The sequence below is a fragment of the Vollenhovia emeryi genome, unplaced genomic scaffold (genome assembly GCF_000949405.1).
Source record: "Vollenhovia emeryi isolate VEMERY1.0 unplaced genomic scaffold, V.emery_V1.0 DF939400.1, whole genome shotgun sequence".
NCBI classification, from domain to species: domain Eukaryota; kingdom Metazoa; phylum Arthropoda; class Insecta; order Hymenoptera; family Formicidae; genus Vollenhovia; species Vollenhovia emeryi.
The window spans coordinates 29,502-49,486 of NW_011966966.1; the positions used below are offsets into that span (position 1 = coordinate 29,502).

General features: G+C 44.6%; 2 protein-coding genes across 3 annotated transcripts in view; both read left to right on the forward strand.

Annotated features, from left to right (window-relative positions):
* Nucleotides 1-19,731, forward strand: part of LOC105557944 — a 41,418-nt gene extending 21,687 nt beyond the window's left edge. Inside the window, exons 2-3 of the mRNA XM_012005366.1 lie at nt 18,723-19,129; nt 19,304-19,731. Coding sequence (XP_011860756.1) covers nt 18,723-19,129; nt 19,304-19,310 — 414 coding nt within the window. The 3' untranslated portion in view covers nt 19,311-19,731. The remainder of the gene's footprint in view (nt 1-18,722; nt 19,130-19,303) is intronic.
* Nucleotides 4,303-5,999, forward strand: LOC105557943. 2 transcript variants are annotated; one of them, XM_012005365.1, is made up of 2 exons: nt 4,303-4,781; nt 5,199-5,999. In XM_012005365.1, the coding sequence occupies exons 1-2, from the start codon at nt 4,593-4,595 to the stop codon at nt 5,769-5,771; spliced, it is 762 nt and encodes a 253-aa protein (XP_011860755.1). In that variant the 5' UTR covers nt 4,303-4,592; the 3' UTR covers nt 5,772-5,999. The 2 variants fall into 2 exon arrangements, with proteins under 2 accessions (XP_011860755.1, XP_011860754.1); XM_012005364.1 differs by having other exon boundaries at nt 4,304-5,039; nt 5,199-5,998.
* Nucleotides 19,732-19,985: the final 254 nt, after the last annotated feature.

A 19,985-nucleotide genomic window follows, 5' to 3' on the forward strand; every position in this document is an offset into this window, starting at 1 on the left:
AGCGCGCCGTTGCCGGCGAGCTTTCGTCGCCGCTCCCGCGTCTCGCGTCCTCACCCCTCGCCTGGCAATATCGATCGCCGTGCGGTTACATCTCGCCACGCGCTCGAATTGGACAGTGGGCAGGGCAAAGACGACGATTTTCGATAATTTATTACTCGTTAACTATTGCGAAAATTGCAAATGGTTCAGGACTTTTCTGTTCATCTCGATCCGTTCTACCTTCTCACGAGCTCTGGTACAAATGTTATGACTCACCCTGTATACTGTTCGCTTATGGGGCAAGTGCGGAAGTGGTGATGGGCGGGGGCCCTTCGATTATTTCCCTGATTTATCAATTTGTACATTAAGTACTCCGACTAACTTGAGTCTTGGTTAGCTTAAAAAGGGGCCTCCGCTCGTCATTTTCCCGCTTACTCCTTGTTAATTTCCTTTTGCGCTCCCGAGTAATTAACGTGCATACCGATCTCGTGTTTTTGTGCATGGAGTTCCGCTATGCCGCTCTGAAGTGCGTAAATACGGAATATTCTAGATCTCCGTCGCTAGATATGCGACGATATTAAACGCATCGATTTCTAGTGGTTTGAACGCGCGGTTTGCCGCGGCGGCTTGAAGTGAAGGCGTATAGCGCCCCCGTGCGTAGCTGAGATCAACGGTTCGTGTGGAGATAGCTCCGTTCTTGAGAATCGTTGATGTCAGCGCTTTAATGGTTTATTTCTTAATAACTAACGCATTTATTACTGATTTCTTTTATTTGGGCGAAAGCGGAGGCGCCAAAGGTTAGCCTGTTACAGTGGTTGCCTCGGCTGTCGCGTAATTAATCCGTAAATGGTAACAGTAGCGTTTGCGAAAATGAGAATAGAGAACGTATGAGATCACGTGCTGCGCGCGTACTACGTGCCGTGTCGCGCTTGTGCTATCTATCGGGTAGGCGATCATTAATGCCTCTCAAATAGTAACGTTTGACGAAAAATATTTCGTCGGACGTAACAGAACCATTACATGTGGATGAATTGCGTAAGCAGCATCTGCTACGATATGAGTGTCAGAGGGAAAATATTGATTTGGCTCCTCAGTGTAATGAGCAAGCGTAGAATTTCTAAATACTCTTGCATCGTGTACGGAACCAACATGCTCCGCATAGCAATGAGTGAACACGGATTTTGTATTACATACAGCTTGCAAATGAATTGCATAAAATTGTTTCCTGCACAAGTATGAAGCAGCATCTTTCTTTGGAGCTCTAATTTTGATGTGCGATCCATCAAGGGCTCCAATTACATTAGGGAAACCTCTTACTTTTGAAAATTCTTCAATAGTGCGATTTAGTGCATCATCTTTTGGCTATTGTATAAATCTTGGTGCAAGACAATGTGAAGCATACATTATCCGCCTTACTGCCCTGAATACTGTTGCTTCTCCAACGCCAAATTACACACATATTGATTTGTCAAAACAAATATGTTATACAATTCTACAAGTAAATAACAATACCAGATTTATTTATATTATACCAGTTATTACAAGAATAAGCAAATACCTGTAAAAGTCTGGAGTAGCCAAGAACCATAATACTATCAACAGTTGTTTTCCTGGACTTGTTTTCTTCCTGTTACATTTGTTTGAGATAAAGTTGGCCCAATTAAATGTAAAATAATGTCAAATGTTTCAGGAAACATTCTGCAAATAATAAACATAACTATTTAAGATTAACTAATTACAATTAATTTTTGTATAATTGTTTACTTTAGCTGTTAAACTTTTTGTTCGGGACGCGTCAAGAGTGTTCACTGGACGTAGGATACTTTGAGGATGAGATCCACGTATTTGTTTCTTAAATGTATATTTCACATCATTTAACATACAAATTAATTATACAATAAACAATAAATTGCAGATACACAATACGCGAAACTGACGCCTTTAAACCCGCTGAGAGATAAGGATCGGCTCTCTGTCGGCACGCGCTTCGCAAGAGATTAGATACGTGTTAACGCAAGCGAGAAACGAAAGAAAAGGAGTTGCGATTCCTTTAGTCGCGGCTTTTATAGTGAAGCAGGATTCTTCCGACGATCACCAATGATCTCTCGCCACTTTGAACATTTTGAGGTGACCCCAGGGCTCTTGGCGTGATTGGTAGTCACAGGGCTCGGGAAGACACCTCACGCATTTAACATGCGCGGAGCGTTCGCGTGGCTCATTGGAGATCAGCGGAAGGAACGACGAATCACGTGCACGCGCAGGAATCGGACCGAACATCAATGTATTTTAAGAATAATAAAGATTTCTATTTTGCTGACATGGGCTTTCGCGTAGGGTCACGGTGAGTTGGTTGTCGACACAAACACTCACCCGACCGCAAGAATATTCTAGATTATTATGCGAAGCCCATATCAGCAAAATCTGGCAATAAATCCAAAATGGTCATGAAACTTAAAGAAATACATAATCGTATTCTAGCGCGCATATGATGCATCAACATGTCACCCCGAACACTTTTCTTTTATAATAAACTAGCACGCCCCGCGGCTTCGCGGTCTCACGCGTGACTCTCACTCTTTATTTTTTTTATAGCATCTCCCGTGGCTTCGCTCGCTTGTCTTCGCGTGGCACACACACACACACACACGCACACCCATATATACATGGTGTTTTATATAAATCTCTCCAATTTCAAAACAGTGCTAAATTGTTTTTGACTTAGATATTTAATTTATTTGCTATCTTTCTATCTTCGAATTATTTATCCAGTAATTAATTTTTTCATATAAGCGAATGAGACATATAATACTGTACACCGTTCGTCGAAACCATATAATATTATCGATCGATTTGCCTTAGCCCTAGCTACGCTCGAAATAGAACGCTTTTAGTTAAAACACTCATCTCCTCCGTTTGCGCGTAACCGGCTGCGTGCGTTTCGGCTAACGCTCGCGACGTGCGCCCCGAGACATACATAAACATATTTTTCTACAAAACTATTTATTCTCCTCTTTTTTTCTATTTCATTTAAATGAGGCGCTATCATTTCCTCATCACCTTGCGGTAGATAGCATGGTGCGTTTTTTTTATAGTGCTTTCCCCAGTAGGCCTAATCCACTCTTATAACTCAATTCCTAATTTCTTCGCCTTCCGCGCTCTCATTCACTTACACATTAAAATTAATTTCTTCATATCTTTTCCAAATTTTGTTATACGTTATATGATTTTTCTATTCATTTTGCTTTGCTTTATCTACCCTCTATGGGACACCCGGCAATTATCGAACACTGTATGTATTTATCTTTTTTCACAACACCTCTGGATAAATGATATTTTTTGTTTTATTACTTTCTGGTATTAATATAAATTGATTCTCCACATTTCCTGTTCTTGATAAACCTACATATAATTGTCCATGCGAAAAACACTCTTTACGCAAATCTATCCCAATATATTTAAAAGTTTGACCCTGTGATTTATTTATTGTGATTGCAAAAGACACTTTTATGGGAAATTGTAATCTTCTAAATTGAAATGGCAAATCCGTTGGTATCATTGGAATTCGCGGTATATATGCAATTTCCCCTGTCGCTGCTCCATTCAAAATTATCGCTCCAATTATGTTTGTGTTTGAGATTCCTCCAGTTATCTCAATTGTACTGCCCTCGCCATCTCACGGTTATTCGCGAGGCCCAGTGGTACCGCGCGCGGGACCGCGCGACCGGGTAACGAGCACGTGTCGGGCCCGTGAACATGGCTCGAGGGCTTGCGCGCAAGCTCAGAGAGTTCAGTCGTCGTGTGAAAGCAGCCGTAATAAGCTGTGGTAAAAGTTCGCATCGGCTGACTGAATTATCGTGCTCGCGCTCAAGTGCTATCTCAGTGCCATCTCACATTGACAATTAGTGCTCACCCGGGACAGACTCATTCGTTCAGTGCTCAAATCGAGTGCATCGGTGTTCTGCGCAAAGGCCTCTCATTCTGTACGTGCACGCTCGCTTGTAGCCGGCCACCGGCTCAACGGGCGGCACATCCCCGACGGTCTTGTGCGAACAAGAGAGCTCGACGGACTCGCTCACCTCAATCATACGCCTCGATAATTCTCAACTGTACATAGTGTAAATACAATTAAACGTTCAACTCATTTTAAAGAAACGGAATCGTAGTCATTCTCGCCACGTTGCACGTCCTTTCTCACCCCCCGATCCACTCGCAGCGCTCACGGAGATTTCGCAATCTTTCGATCTCATGACGAGATTCGAAAGAGAGGAAATTTCCCAAACATTTGGTCCTTCGAGCCGGATGCATCGTGGTGACGTGACACTCAAGTTTGCGAGCACTCGATCTTTTCTCATACGGCATAAATTCAGTGCGTCTCCTTGTGATCACGTGCGCCTTTCGTGACAAGGACTCGCTGCCATCTCAGTGTTGTCACGACGGGATCACGCAGTAACGAAGTGACATTCTCGCGGGCAAATCGAACAGCTGTGACTGTGAATTTGAACTTCGCTGTTTCGTGGCGAACCAACGATATCGGCTCTCAGTCTGTTCGGTGGCTCGTGCTGCTCAGTGGTGCTCATCGTATGGTGTAGTGTGATCATCGTGTTCCGCTCATCATGCCTGACACAGAGAAGGCCGCCAAAGCAGATGCTGAGGAAAAGACAACCTCGGGTCGGCAATCTCCTCTCACCCTCAATGTGCCTGGTCAACAGACCGCCCCCAAGGGGACAGCTTCTGGCAACACTCAAGGACGCAGCTCACGTCAGACTTCTCCAGCTCGTCTCTCCACCGAGCTCACACTCAAGGTGAGATCACAAATGAGTCGTGTTAATACTATAAAACTCATTGCAGACGCGAAGGTTATTGACCCCGAGAGCACATCACTAGGGGAGGTCAAAGCAGCGCTGTCTCAATTGGAGGAGCTACACAAGGCGTTCTTGAAGGAGCACGCTTATTTTGAGATAACATGGCCTGAGGCATATTTGGATCACGAGTATTTTGCGGACAACATCCATGAAAAGGAAGCTCATCTCGTGATCTCAGCTAAGCTACTGCTCAACAAGGTCAAACAACGACTTACACCATCTTCACCGCGTGCAGCCTCTCCTGATCCGGAAAAGCCAGTCCACTCACGTTTGCCAGACATTAAGTTGCCTAAATTTAATGGTGATTACTCAATGTGGCCCGCCCTCCGTGATCTTTTCTCCTTTGTAATTTTGCAGCACTCAAAGCTCAATGACGTGGAAAAACTTCATTATCTCAGAGGCTGTGTGCAGGGCACTGCGGAGCAGCTCATTCGAGGTTTGCCTCTCACCGGAGATTCTCTTCAACCATCCTGGGATCTGCTCACCTCAAGGTTTGAGAACAAGCGACTCATCATCCAAGCTCACTTTGACAGTCTCTTCAACCTTACGCCTGCCTCACCCAAGAATGCCGCATCGCTCATCCAGCTGGTCACAACAGTGTCCGAGGTGGACAGAGCTCTAAAATCACTCGGTATAGCGAAGCACATGTGGGATTGCCTTTTAGTCCATCACGTGTCACGCTTCCTGGACAGAAACACCAGAGTGGCTTGGGAAACCTCGCTTGGATCATCTCACGAGTATCCGCGCTTCACGCAACTTGAGGCCTTCCTCAATGCCAGGGCGCGAGCATTGGAGAGGGTGGAGGCCACGTCTTCTCCCTCGGGCCACTCATTGGGAGTCACACCCAGCTCATCTAAATCTGCGATGAAAGGGGTGACTGCTCACCAAGCATCCGCTCCCGCGACTTCTCAGACGACTCCACAAGGATAAGGAATATCTCACCAAGAACATCTCACTAAGCGACGTGTACTATCTGAAGTGGCACAGATATCGGATCCACCTGGTTTGTCTCACCACTCGTGATAAGAGCCAAGAGGCTTCTGCAAGAACTCTGGCTCCACAAGATCACCTGGGATGAACCGTCACCATCTCAAGTTGGCTCACGGTGGCTCAACATTAGAAAGGATCTCACAGGCCTGACCAGGCCCTCAATTTCACACTGGTCTAACACTAGCAGTGATTCAAAGGCGCCAAAACTTCTCTCAAAATTTGTCAAACATGTCCATGCCACACTCAAGATGGACATTAACGCAACATATTCATGGACGGACTCTCAAGTGACTCTCATGTGGATCAAAACACACTCTCCTTGGCGCACATCAGACAATCATGTTGGACATTGCGGTGTGTGGTGTGTGCTCGACAAAGGGGGATTCGTGCACATCAACTGATGGGCCAACTACCTCTGCCTCGGGCCACACCCTCACGTGCATTTCCACACTGGCATTGATTATGCTGGTACCATTGCCCATTGCTCACCCAGGCCAAGCTCAACAAGACCAAGCTCATAGCTTCTTCATATGTCGAGGGCTCTTTATGTAGTGATGCCAGAAGACATCGACTCAATTCATCTTCATTCTCTGCGTTCTGCTGAATATTTTTCACAGTAATGCAATCAGCATAACTAGTATCCTCTATTGTTCTCCGAACATTAGTGTTTTCATTATCTTCCAGTTTTCTTTTGGTTTTACTTCTAGTCATTGGAGTTCATTCACTTTCCTTTCGCTTGACCTCCTGCTTCTGTACATCTAATTGTTTCGATTGTTTTCTCGGTCTTCCTCTTTTCCTTTTCTCAGGAATCTCTAGTTTTTGTTTTCCCTTTTCCTCATCTTCTACGAATTCTGTCATCCAATTTTTATTTGAGTCTTTTTCCTCTTCTAGTTAACTATTTTTATATACATCTTTATATGTTTCATTGAATCAGATGTGTCGGGACTCTATAAACTTTCTTGTGCTTGGATGCCAGAGTATATAGCCAGTGTCAGTATATCCCATCAACACACCTCTAATAGCTCTCTTATCAAATTTCAACGTAGGCTTCGGTACTCTTGCATACCAATGCATCCGAATCTCTTCATTTGCTCAAAATGACAATTCGTCTCTGATGAGAACTTCTTCAACGGGATCTCGTACTCTACAGTTTTGTGTGGAGATCAGTTGTACGCATGCACAGCAGCGTCAACTACCAGCTCCCACATACTCTTTGGTAATCCCAAGTCGAACATATATGTTCTGACTTTTTCTTGAAATGTTCTGTTGAACCTTTCTGCAACTCCATTGTGTTCCGGAGTGTATGGTGGTGCATAGATGGCTTCTATCTTTTCTCTTTTTAACACCTCTCTAAATGCGCCTCCCGTGAATTCCTTGCCTTGGTCTGACTTCACGTAGCACAACTTTTCTTCTTTTCCTAATTTTCTGGCAGATATTAAATATTTCTCTAGGGCCGCTCCTGATTCATCTTTTGTCTTCAAAGAGTAGGTTTCTGCTTATTTAGAACGGTCATCTATAAAGGTGATTATAAACCTCTTTCTTCCTGGATAGAATACAGGTTTTATTGGACCCATAATGTATTGTCCGTATGTATTGTCTGTAGTGGTCTCTGTGCTCTAATTCTATTTTCTTTAAATGGCAGTTTTGCCATCTTTGCCATTATACAGACTTCACACTCTAATATGGAGTTATCAAATTTAACTTTCTCTAATCTCTTTTCTACTTTTTGTAATTGCCTTAGATAGTTTAACGGCGCATGACCTAATCTAACATGCCATAACATTGCCTCATTTATTTTCTCTAATTTCCTTGCTTTTTCCGTTACTGAGCTTTCAAACATTTCTTCTATGTTCTCTATCGTCTGTATATCCTCTAACTTGATGACCTGCTCCAGTTCAGTATTGTTATGTTCTGTATCTTCGCTCACATTCGTGAGCTCTCTTTCATTCTCCCTCCCAATCGCAGAGCCAACATTATCCTTCTTATCTAATTCTCCCTCGAAATGGATAATTCATTGTTCTGAATGTTTGCTTGCTATTGTTCAGGAAGCTCACAATGTGAAACTATATCTGCTCTACATCTATACACAACACATTCTACTTTGTCATTGTCCTCTACATTATTATTTTTAACCTAAAATTGTATGATCCAATTTGGTTTCTCATAAATTCCCTCAAGAACTATTTTATTTGTCAGTTTATTATAAACTTTTAATAGTTTGTCATCTAAGTAAATACTGAACCCCGCATCAGCCAGCTTTCTTAAAGATAGTAAATTTTCGATACATCCCTTGTTGCAATTACATTTGTTAATTTAATGACTCTCTTTTCTCTTTCATTCATTGTTAACAAAAGATCTCCTTTACCATCTATTGAAATGTCTGCAAGCTCATTTTTATTCGCGCTGTTACGTCCGACGAATTATTTTTCGCCAGACGTCACTATTCAAGAAGCATGAATGATTGCCCACCCGATAGATAGCACCGGCGCGACGCGGCACGTAGCACGCGCGCAGCACGTGATCTTATACGTTCTCTATTCTTATTTTCTCTACTATCGTTTCTGGATTAATTACGCGACAGCCGAGGCAACCACTGTAACAGGCCGACCTTTGGCGCCTCCGCTCTCGCCCTAATAAAAGAAATCCGAAGAATTTGCGTTAATTATTAAGAGATAAGCCGTTAAAGAGCTGACATCAACGGTTCTCAAGAACGGAGCTACCTCCACACGAACCGTTGATCTCAGCCACGTACGGGGGCGCTACGCGCCTCCACTTCAAGCCGCCGCGGCAAACCGCGCGTTCAAACCACGGGAAATTAGTACTTTTAATATCGTAGCGACGATATTCTAGAACATTCCATGCTTACGTGCTTCGGAACGGCATAGCGGAACTCTACGCATAAAAACGCGAGATTGGTATGCGCGTTAATAATTCGGGAACGCAAAATGCAATTAACAAGGAGTAAGCGGGAAAATGACGAGCGACGGCCCCCTTTGAAGCTAACCAAGACTCAAGTTAGTCAGAGTACTAATTAAGGTACAAATTAATAAATTCGGAAAATGATCGAAGGGCCCCCGCTCATCACCACTTCCGCACTTGCCCTAGAAGCTAACCGTATAAAAGCCGGGCCTCGGAGCCCGAAATTCGCATTCAGTTCTCCGAGCTCTGCAAGGAACGAACCTCTGCCCGACGAAGAGACGAGCTCTGACTCCTGGAGTGTTCAGTATAATAAGCCACATCGTGATCCTCGACGTAAGTTTAAGTACTTAACCATCGGTCACCATAGCCTAAGTCGGCATCCCGTTAGTGCGAGATTCTACCGCATGTGCAAAGCTCTGTGGCCCACGACAACGACCACCAGGAAACCACCTCCTCGACGACGACGCTCAGCTATATCTTTCTCTCTCTCTCTCTCTCTCTCTCTCTCTCTCTCTCTCTATCTCATTCTTCCTCTACCAATATTCCTGTCTCTGTATAGCTTTCTCTTTTCATTTTCTTATTCCGACCTGCGGTTGCGCGCCTTATACTGGCGTTCCTCCGATTTCCCATCTACGGTTGCGCGCCTTCATCGGCGTTCCTCCGATCCTCCGCCTTCGGTTGCGCGCCTTCATAACGGCGTTCCTCCGATTTTCCTCCTTCGGTTGCGCGCTTTAATATCGGCGTTCCTCCGATTTTCCTCCTTCGGTTGCGCCTCAATAACGGTGTTCCTCCGGCTCTCCTCCATCGGTTGCGCGCCTTCGTAGCGGCGTTCCTCCGGCGGGAAACCACCACCTCCCCTCGAACTGGCATTGAGCCGCCAGTCCTTACCGATCTCCTCCACGTCGTCAACACCAGTCACCTGGTCTGACCCCGCAAAAGAAAGGGGGACCTTCTCCGTCTCAACCAACCTCAGTTCCCAGTCGTTCTAGGGGCAATTTCACAGAGTCCCCTCGAACAGACGGAATCTCATTCTAAGATGGGCACACAGCGAAATTTACCGATCCTACGTTCTAATTGTTATGAGCTTTAGTTATTTCGTTCGGTGCAATGAAGTAGTTAACGTAATTACATTTGATTTGCCACTTACACGTTCCATTTTCAGATTAACGTAAACCGCTGTTACATTACTCACTCTCGGGTCTCCCTACGAAAATAATATGAATCAGAAGTTGCCAAGAATGCAGTGATGACGGCACTGAACTCGATTATTATAATCGAAGAATCCCTCTGAGCATTCTACTTAAACAACAGCGTCTGAAGTTTCAGTCTCACTTCAACCTCCGCGATTTTGAAACCACTACCCTTCTCTGAGTGCCTATTTAAGGGATTTATAATAGTAAATTAGCATAAGTTACAATCATGACTAACAGCATGCAGTGCTTCCCCCGCTTTGTAACTCAGCTAACTCGAGATGCTTCCCGCAGGCACTCCCAGACATGGGCAGATCGCGACGAGCTGGACGCAAAGTCCAGCTCAGACGATTAGCACGAGCGTACGCTACCCCTGGGGTCTTTGACCCCAGGATATTTGACAAGGCCTTAGAGCCCCAACAACCAGCGCTCCCGTGTCATCCTCCTTCTCCCTCGAACCCTCCACTAGCCCCCGGGCACTCACACCTCCTACCACCGTACAGGCCTCCGGACCCTTGCCCGGCCAGAACATGGGTTCCGCGCCCTCTCATTACCCCAGCGCCTAGGCCTCCAACGTCCAGCCTGGGCAGCGCGCCTCCTGGACCACCGGCGGACGCGACGAGGAGGCCACCACCGGAGCAGAAGGCCCAGCAGAGAAGCCTGGCCCCTCGCACGACCCGACCCTGTGTGGTCAGGATTGAGGCCCTCCCCCAGAAGGTCCGATTAGTAAGGCGGCCCAGGCACCACCCTCGGGGGAAGGACATGCCCGCGCTACATTAGCCCTGTGTCCTCTCCCTCTCTAAATTTTTTTGTCATCTCTCTCTCTTTCTTTTGTAATCGTTCTTTTATAATATATAATTAGTTCCTTCCAAGATGTTTCAACTCATTCAACCAACCACCCACCCTATTCTCTCATTTCCCTAGTCTCTCTGCGAGACACGCGTCCCCATAAAAATCGGACGTAACAGCGCATTTAATGACTTTATTTTTACATTTTTCAAAATTCGACAGAACTATATTCTTATTCACAATATGATCCGTCGCACCCGAGTCTGCAATGAAATTTACTACCTCTTTTGAATTATCTCTATCTTCTATTAATTTAATCATGCATAATTTACCTTCTTTTGTTGTTTTTGTCGGTGTAGGTTTCTTAGCTTTTTGTATCTTTGTTATCTTCCCTTTGTTGGTCACTCTCTTAGTGCCCCTCTGTTCAAATTTACCCTTTTTCTTTATATTTGTATTAACGGTTTTATTGAAATACCTTTTTCCTCTAGGTCTGCTCGCCTAGGCTCCGGCATTGGCACAACTGTCTCCCTTGTGTCCTCGCACCTCCTGGCAATAATAGCAGAACCAGGCCCCTGATTCCGCTAATGAGCATTCCTTTGCCATATGGCCCATTCTATTGCATCTAAAGCACTTTATCGGCTTTACCTCTTCCTCTGCGGCAGCCCTCTGTACTCTATTTTCTCTTCCCTCTCTCTATTTTCATTCTTGGTCTCTGCCTCTAACGGCATCATAAAAATTTTTATTTCATCTATGTTCATCTCTTTGAGATTTGTTTATCTTCTAATTAAATCTACATTCCTCAGCTCCGGTACATTAATTGACACGGCCCGATAGAATGCAGATCTAATCTCTTGTTCTGCATGAGGTACAGCATCTTCACATGACTCATATTCTCTAATTATTGAGTCGAAGCGTTCGCAGAAATCACTCACTTTTTCATCTTTTCTCATTTTAATTTGATAAAGTGTTGTGCCCCGATTGCCGAAAGAGGTAACGAGGGCACTCAAGCAGTATTACTGCAATTAGAATAACACTAGCGTAAGCATATTGCGCGATCGAGCCACAAAAGCCCGACCGCGCAACCTAATTAAATTCGGAGAAGAAGTCAGCAAGTTCTCGACCCGATTACGCATAACCTCGATCGAGTACCGAGAAACCTCGATCGAGTACCGAGAACGCTGACGCCTCGATCATCGGGTTTAAAACCGGAGGAAAGCCCGAGATCGAGGCACTTGTCACTATCGCGTATCCGCTAACATACTGTACGCGTTAAACACTTGTCCGTCAGGCCTCCGGCCTGCCGTCAACCAATCTTGTGAAACTCAGTTAAATAAAGTAAATCTGTGAGATCCAACGGTGCCTTCTTGAAGTGACCTCCGACCAGCCACATCCCATCAAAGAACCCCTTCGGTTCTCGTCAGAGAACACCTCCGGAGCGAGTAAGAAGGAAAATACACCGCGCACGGAGCGACGCGGCAACAAAAGTCTAGATCTTACCGATGCATGAGTAACGTTTATCTCACTCTTTTTATACCCTCTTAATTTCTTCAGGATTTCTGACTGGTCTTTTTCATGTAGGATTCTTTTATGATAGTTTTCATCCAAGTGATTGATTATTATATCTCTAACTAGACTTTTTCTTCTAACAAGCTTTGATTCGGACAGATTTTCCGGACTTGCAATATTTGAATCTATTACATCTAATAAATCGTTATTCATCAATTCAGATTTTAAATAGTCCATCCAAAGATCAAAGTTGGATTTCTGCGTCAGCTTATATTCTCTTCTAATGTGTAAACTTTGGCTGTTTAGTTCCACCTCTATCGCGTTTTTAATTGTCTCTAAACTTCTATCTTTTTCGGCTGAACAGACGTTTATTTCATCAACTTTCTCTTTTTAGGCTCTACTTCTAATGCTTTAACCGTTTGTATCATATATTATTTTCTGCTGAACTTTGTGTATTTCTGTTATTTACCTCTAGACGTCTAAGCTTCAGTCTTTCCTTCTCTAAATTCGCCATGGATACCTCTACCATATTCTTCATCATAGAATTGACTTTGGTCATGACTTTTTCTAGGGGTTTTAATGCCATCTCCAGCTTCCCGGACACCGCATCCATTTTCATGACGAGTTTCTTCTGCTTTTCATACAATATCCTGCTTCTTATGGGCAGTATATGGCGATCTTCCACCCATGTTCTGGTCAATGTTATATCTTCTAAAATTTTCGGCGTCTTTCGGAATCGCGCCCCTTCCTCCAGTCTCCTTCTTTTTCTCTTTTTCTTCTACACGAAGTTTTTTACACATGTATATTATTCTTTTAGATGACTTTATTATTAAAAAAACACCCTCTTACCTTTACCTCTTTCTTTCTCTATTACGGTAACTACACTATCATCGCTATCGTAGTCTACCAAAGCGTCTTCGATTTCTTCCTCTATCGGAAGATTCTCTGTCTCTTTTTCCATCTAGATCGGGATTTAAATATCAATTGAACATTAGCATTCCTCTTTTGACAGGATAAACCAATTCTCATATTGACAAATAGTAATTCACAATCCTTATCACCAAAACTCTTTCGGCGAACATTCGGTGCTTATGAGGTTATATACAGGGTGCTACGCAACATATTGACTTCCGGTCATGGGAAGATAGAGGGGACTAAGACAAACAGAAAAGTATTGTACTATTTTGCGCTTGGACGAATAGTTATCGAGATACGAAATTTTAAAAATCGCCGTATTAGCCCAACCTACTGGCGAATGTAAGCGCGCAGTGAGATGCGTCGGCCTAGCGGCACCGCTCGAGGCGGTGTGCGGCGAGGAATAGAATGGCGGTGCGGGGCGAGGAGTAGGGTAGAGATCCTCAAGTAAGAGATGCGCAAACCTTGAACGCGACGGGATTGGTTCTGGCCGACTTTGCAAGAATATGGCGGCTCGCTAGTGCGCGGTTCGTTAGCGCGCAGGCTCGGTGGCGCGCAGACTTGTTGCCGCGCAGGCGCGTTGACGCGCAGGCTTGTTGCCGCGCAGGCGCGTTGGCGCGCAGGCCGCCATATTCTTGCAAACGACCGAAGATTGCGCATCTCTTACTTGAGGATCTCTAGAGTAGGGAGGCGAGGCGCGCCGCTGCCCGTCCGCCGCTTACGCGACCGCTCGCACGTCTCCCCGCGCGGGGCCGCTAGGCCGACGCATCTCACCGCGCGCTTACATTCGCCAGTAGGTTGGGCTAATACGGCGATTTTTAAAATTTCGTATCTCGATAACTATTCGTCCAAGCGCAAAATAGTACAATACTTTTCTGTTTGTCTTAGTCCCCTCTACCTTCCCATGACCGGAAGTCAATATGTTGCGTAGCACCCTGTAGAACGCACTGCAATTCTCACAATAACCCCAAAGCAAGAAAAACAACGTGCCACTGCAGGGCTATCCGCACGCGCACACCATTCTCCTTTGCGAACCCCAGCACTGCTGAAAGGATCTATGGGAGCTCGGGTTGATCACGCACGCGCACGGGGCCCGTACAGATTTGCGCGGCTTTCCTTAACAGTAATCAAGCCGCAATCCACCGCACAGCTAGTCATGCTCAATTACCGACCCGACACATAATAATTTCAACCCACATACGCATACACATACATCTATGTGTGTATCGTACCAGAGAGAAACCTGATGCCCATTCTACACCTAGGGATGATCCTACTTGTGGCTCATCCGATACTCCCTTCTATACCTAAAGCTAATCCTACTTACAGCTTATCCGAGGAAGTAGTATAAAGTGTAAAAGTGTACACTCTGGTTGGTTTCCAATCGTACCAACGTACAAACCCAAAAATTTTCTGATTAGGTTAGATCACGGACTTGTTAGATCTTGCTACGGACGTTAGATCTTACAAACAGAATTTACAGACGCGAGGTTGCGAGTGGTTGCGAGACAAATTCATTAAAGTTGTTGACTGCAAAAGGTAAAAACACAAATTTGTATAACACGTATAAACATATGCATAAGGAAATAGCCCAGTAAGAAATGATTCGTCGATCGACGTCGAATCGATGTCAATTCGACGGTGTCGATGTCGATTTGACGTCGTTTCGACGTCGTACTATCGCATCGATGCTATATTGTCAGTTGAAATCGATTATGTGTTCGTGCGCGCCCAGCAACAAGTTCCGCTCGCCAGAACAAAAGACTGTCGCCGTTCACGATCGGACTTGCACGCACATGTCGCCGGCCTGTTACCAAGCGGCATCTTTCCATCTCTTTCTATCGTGTCTATCTTTTTACTTCTTCATTGTTCTCTACTTCTCTATTGCACTTTCCACATTTATTCTCTCGTTATGCTCGTCAGCTACGAGGAATATTATTTACTTACCCTCTAATCTTCTAGATGCTGCTCTTTTTCTTCTAGTACCCTTCACCGTCGTCTCACGCACGCACGAAACTTTTTCTTCGCGCACGGGGCCCGAACAGATTTACGCGGTGGAAGCGTGCCCTGGGCCCGTAACCTGTAGGAAGTAATTCCCTGGACGGCTTCCGTGCGTAATGAGATGGGCAGTAAAGGAAGATAATCCAATATCTTTATGTCCTTACAAACTCTATATGTATATTTGGTATATCGTCTGGTACACTGAACACGTGCGTATTGATACAATGGTGATCCAGGCTCGAGTGAGTGCTAGGACCTCGCACGACCGCGTGGCGCGCTTCCAGCCGCGCCACCAAACCGGTACTGCCCTCTCGGAGGGCGGAAGCACATCGCTCGTTCAAAGCCCCCTCTCAATACTAACAATAATATCACATAATTTACCTGAAGTGTTCCTTGAATTGTTGTCGTAAATATCCTGATACAACTCGTTCAACGTAATCTGTTAATTTTTCACAAGAAATGTTCTTCCCTCTAGTACTTTCCACCATAAGAATAGCATACAAAGTTGACATTTCAGTTTCCTTTTCATCACTTGAACAGTTACTTTCATCACTACTGCTATTTGAAAAACATGAGTCTTCTTCTTTCATTATAACAGAAGAAACAGATATTACTGCAATTAATTGCGATTTGGTTAACCTTAAACTGTCCATACTGTTGTTGTTGGTCTGGATATTGGCTCCCGGTTCCACTGGGCCGATACGGCCACGACAAACCAATAGGCGTTGTAGAATTATGAGCAAGTTTCAATTGGTAGTATTATACGATGCAGGGTCCCGACTATCGGACCTCGCGCGGGATGATGCAAACGAATGATGCAACCACGCAGGATAAAAAGTTATTCTTCTAGGTTAGAAGACGTGCGGCACGCTCGACGTCCCGAACAAAACTCGTCCATAACGCATGAGAACTGTTCCGTTATTAGAGGTGCACGATCCAAGCATGAAGTATATTTGAGAAACGGAATGAGCTCTGCACTTCATGTCCTGCACTAGTCACTCATGCACATCATGCAAGAAACGGAACGCACCCCAGGTGTGACAGGTCAGCACCTAGCGTGACGTCATGACCACGTGCTCCCCTCCTCCCGCGGTCTCCTCGCCATGGAGTACCCCCTCCCCGCTCCACCCTCGCCACGGGATACCCCCCTCCCCGCTCCCCCCTCAGAGCTCCCGGGTTAGAATCCCCCTGTAAACTACTGTTAGTACCACGCCTTCAGTCGTTAGTCCTTGAAATGTTGACCGGATATGGCGTTGAAATACCGCCGGGGAATTACTTAGTCCAAAAGGAACCACCAAAAACTCAAACTGCCCATCCGGTGTGACAAAGGTCGTGAACTGAATGCTCTCCTCATCCAACGATACGTGGAAGAAGTCGTCTTTTAAGTCCAGGGTGCAGAACACCGTCGCCTCTGATAACCTATCTAGCTGGTCCTCCACAAGTGACAGTGGATACCTGGTCCCTTACCACCTTCCGATTCAGCTGTCGGTAGTCGACGCACAGTCTAGGCTTCCCATCTTTCTTCTTTGCCAGCACGATCGGACTCGCGTACTCCGAACTACTGGGACGAGCGATTCCCTCTCTTATCCACCTGTCAATGATTCGACTCACTACGCCCGCTGTTTCGCTAATAGCCTACGAGGACTCTGATGAACTGGTACCTCGTCTTTGAGCATCAGATGCATTTTCACGCCGCTATCTTTTGTTTTACGGGGTTGGTAGTCATCTACCAATTCCCGCACGCTCCTCTTCACCCGGGCATCTCTCACGTGGTTCAGAGAAACCGTGTTCCTTGTCCGTTCGCTCTTTTCACCTGGAATATTTATGCGTAGGATTTCGGGCCAGGCCCCATCGTCTTGCGCCGTTCTGGTGGATGTCTCCGTTTCGTCCTCGTCAAGCGTCCTCAGCGTCGCCATCCGCCTTCGAATGCGGACCTCCGCAAAATTAGACAGTTCACCGCCTATGAATAGAGCGTACGTCATGTAATCGTCGGTGTCCAGGGTAACAGTCAGGCTGTCAATTATCACTCTTGCCGTAAATCTCCCTGTACTTTGGGTGGTGGCGGCCATGCCATCAAACTTCACCGTCTCTGGCCGAATGGATACTGCACCATGTTGTACGTAGAAACTCGATCGAACCAGATGCAGGTCGCTGCCAGAATCGATTAACACCGTGACATTCTTACTTAAAATCTCTACGGTTTTGTGCACTTTCTTGTCGTCGTGCGACCGCAGAGCGTTAACCTTGGTTGACTTGGAGCCCTTGCTCGTCGATTCAGCTCTTCTCTGGCGTTTGGCCGCGATGTGCCCGAATTCGCCGCACGAAAAACTTGGACCCTTTCGTCTTATGTGGGCACTCCTGACTTAAGTGCTTCGCGTCGCCGCAATTGTAGCACCGCTTGTGATTGGGCATCGCCGTCAATTGGGACGCGTTGGATGCTCCCTTCTTCTTGGCCGCCGTCTGCAACTGCTGTTTGTTCTTGTTCCTATTTATTCGCTGCGCCTCGTACAACGTGAACCTTTGTCGAAGTTCTTTAATCGTCATAGCAACGTACAAAATGGATTTGTTGACTTCCTCGTCCTTCACGCCGTCAATAATGTATTGGATTTTGACCTCTATTTCTATCTGAACGTGATTCGCCAATTCCAAGACTCGATAGATGTATTCCTGGAACGTCTCGTCCGGTTTCTTCGTGACTGGACTCATCTTCGTGGGAATTTTTTGTTTTTAAGAAGTTTATCCTGCTCGCGGTTTTTGAAACCGCGGATTTTTTCGCGTGGCCGTGAGGCAAATGTTAGGGCAGGGACAGGGGGAGCCTGCAATGGTGAAGGGTTCCCGGGAAGTTTATCTTTCTCCCGTTCGAAGATCAAGACCCAAACACTCAATAGGTTGCAAGAGGACGTCAACGACGATCAGCTCTTCCCCGAAGACGCCGGTTGAGAAGCCGCAGGGATCAAAACAAGGTTCTAACTCCACGCTCTGCGGGACTGAGGCTATTGGGATACTGTCCCTCCCTAGATTGTCGAGACGACAATTTAAGGAAGAGGGGGAGCAGTGTTACGCTCAGTCAAGACACCCGGTATGTGGCGCGTTGCCACGTAGTAAAAACTGCTGTTTTGTTTAACAAGAATCTTAATTAAAAAAAAGTTTCGAAGTTTGGCTCTCGCTGATTGCGGACGTGAGTCTGGGCCACGCTTCTGTACGATAATTAATAAAGATCGCTTTCCCTCGCAAACAGTGTTCTCCTATTATTCTCACGGGCGCGCTTGCGAGTGAAAGTGCTGTGTGAGTGAGTGCCGAGAGTTCCGCTTTCTCCCACGGACAAAGGCACAACAATATTTTATCACAAATCATTATTTCTTTTAATAGAATGTTTACTCTTCAAAATGTACTTAAAACCTATCGTTGCAAAAATACTTTTATTAAAAATTGATTTACTGTCTCATATTTTTTGCAAAACCCCCATAACTTTTATGTCATAAAAATAGATTTTTCATATTTATTGATATATAATATTAAATTTGTTATCTTGAATTACATCTTAAATTGTATTTTCTATATTGTATTTTAGGGTCTCTTGATAAGCATCGAAAAGTTTACTAGAGCATCAAACAATCGTGAAAAAGTCATCCTTGAAAAGTATGTGGATCGATACGCAACGTTCATTTTGGTTGTTGCAACGTCTTTTATCATGGCAGGAGTCACTGTTATTTGCGCTCCTTTATTTATGCCTTTGGAATTTCCTACGACTGTGTGGTATCCATTTTCAACAAAACCACTATTACGAAAATTTATTCTCTACATCATGCAAATATTTATAATAACGCATACTGTCCTTTGTTTTGGAGTGGACGTCATGATTGCTGTCTTCTTATTTTATTCGACAGCTAGAATAGAGATGCTGTCTTTCGAAGTAGAACAAGCTGCCAATGAAATTAGTATTATATCATGTGTAAAAAAACATCAAGAAATAATAGGGTGAGTGTTAAAAATGAAATATACCTTTATGTACTTCTTAGTATTAATTACTGCTAGTAACTTAGAAGGGACATGTTACACCTGTCGGGAACTGATTTGATTCTCCTTGAAATATGTTGTTAAACAAAAATCTAAAAGACACGTATTTTTTATGTGCGGATTTTGATGTTTAAGGGAATGAAACACTTCTTTGAAAAAAAAACCAGTTTCCTCTTTCGACGCAACACTCTTGGAAACTATAAAAGATGTTGATACAATAGAAAAAAATGTTCTGAATAAAAGTTAAATGGTTTAAAGGGTACTTTAAAACGGTTCGAACAAAAATTTTTACTTTTTTAAATACCCCACCACTTATCACTTTTTCATTTTTGACATTTTTATCACCAAATGAAAACTTACGGTAATTATGGATAAAAGGGGCATCCTCTCTAATTTGCTTTATTTTTAAATATGTTGTTGGGGATGTCTTTCCGAGTCATTTCATATACATATACAGGGTGTAACTAAAAAGACATATATAGAACACACCATCAGATATAGCACAGGAATCCAAATAAAAAAGTCTTTGGCCAATTTTTGATCTGAGCATTCCTTTCGTTGTTATACGTTATATTAAAGTTAGCTAATCAGCGTCTGTCTACAGCGGGAAAGCAGGGACGTAGCGAGACGGAATGCGCTGCGGAAGCAGAACGACGGTGAACAGCGGAGCGGTTCAAGTTATTTGATAGCGTACGATGAAAATAGTTAATCGATTTATTTCATCCATTATTCGTTTTGATTGATCAATTTCTTTTATTCCCTGTATCCACATTAGCATTAGGATACAGACTATTAAATAAATTATCTAGGTTTATAA

What these genes read in the sequence shown, in the direction of transcription:
- LOC105557943 (XM_012005364.1), top strand. Translation starts at nt 4,593, where the DNA reads ATGCCTGACACAGAGAAGGCCGCCAAAGCAGATGCTGAGGAAAAGACA. An exon ending in CTAAGCTACTGCTCAACAAG is followed by an intron (nt 5,040 to 5,198) that starts GTCAAACAACGA and finishes GTAATTTTGCAG; the next exon opens with CACTCAAAGCTCAATGACGT.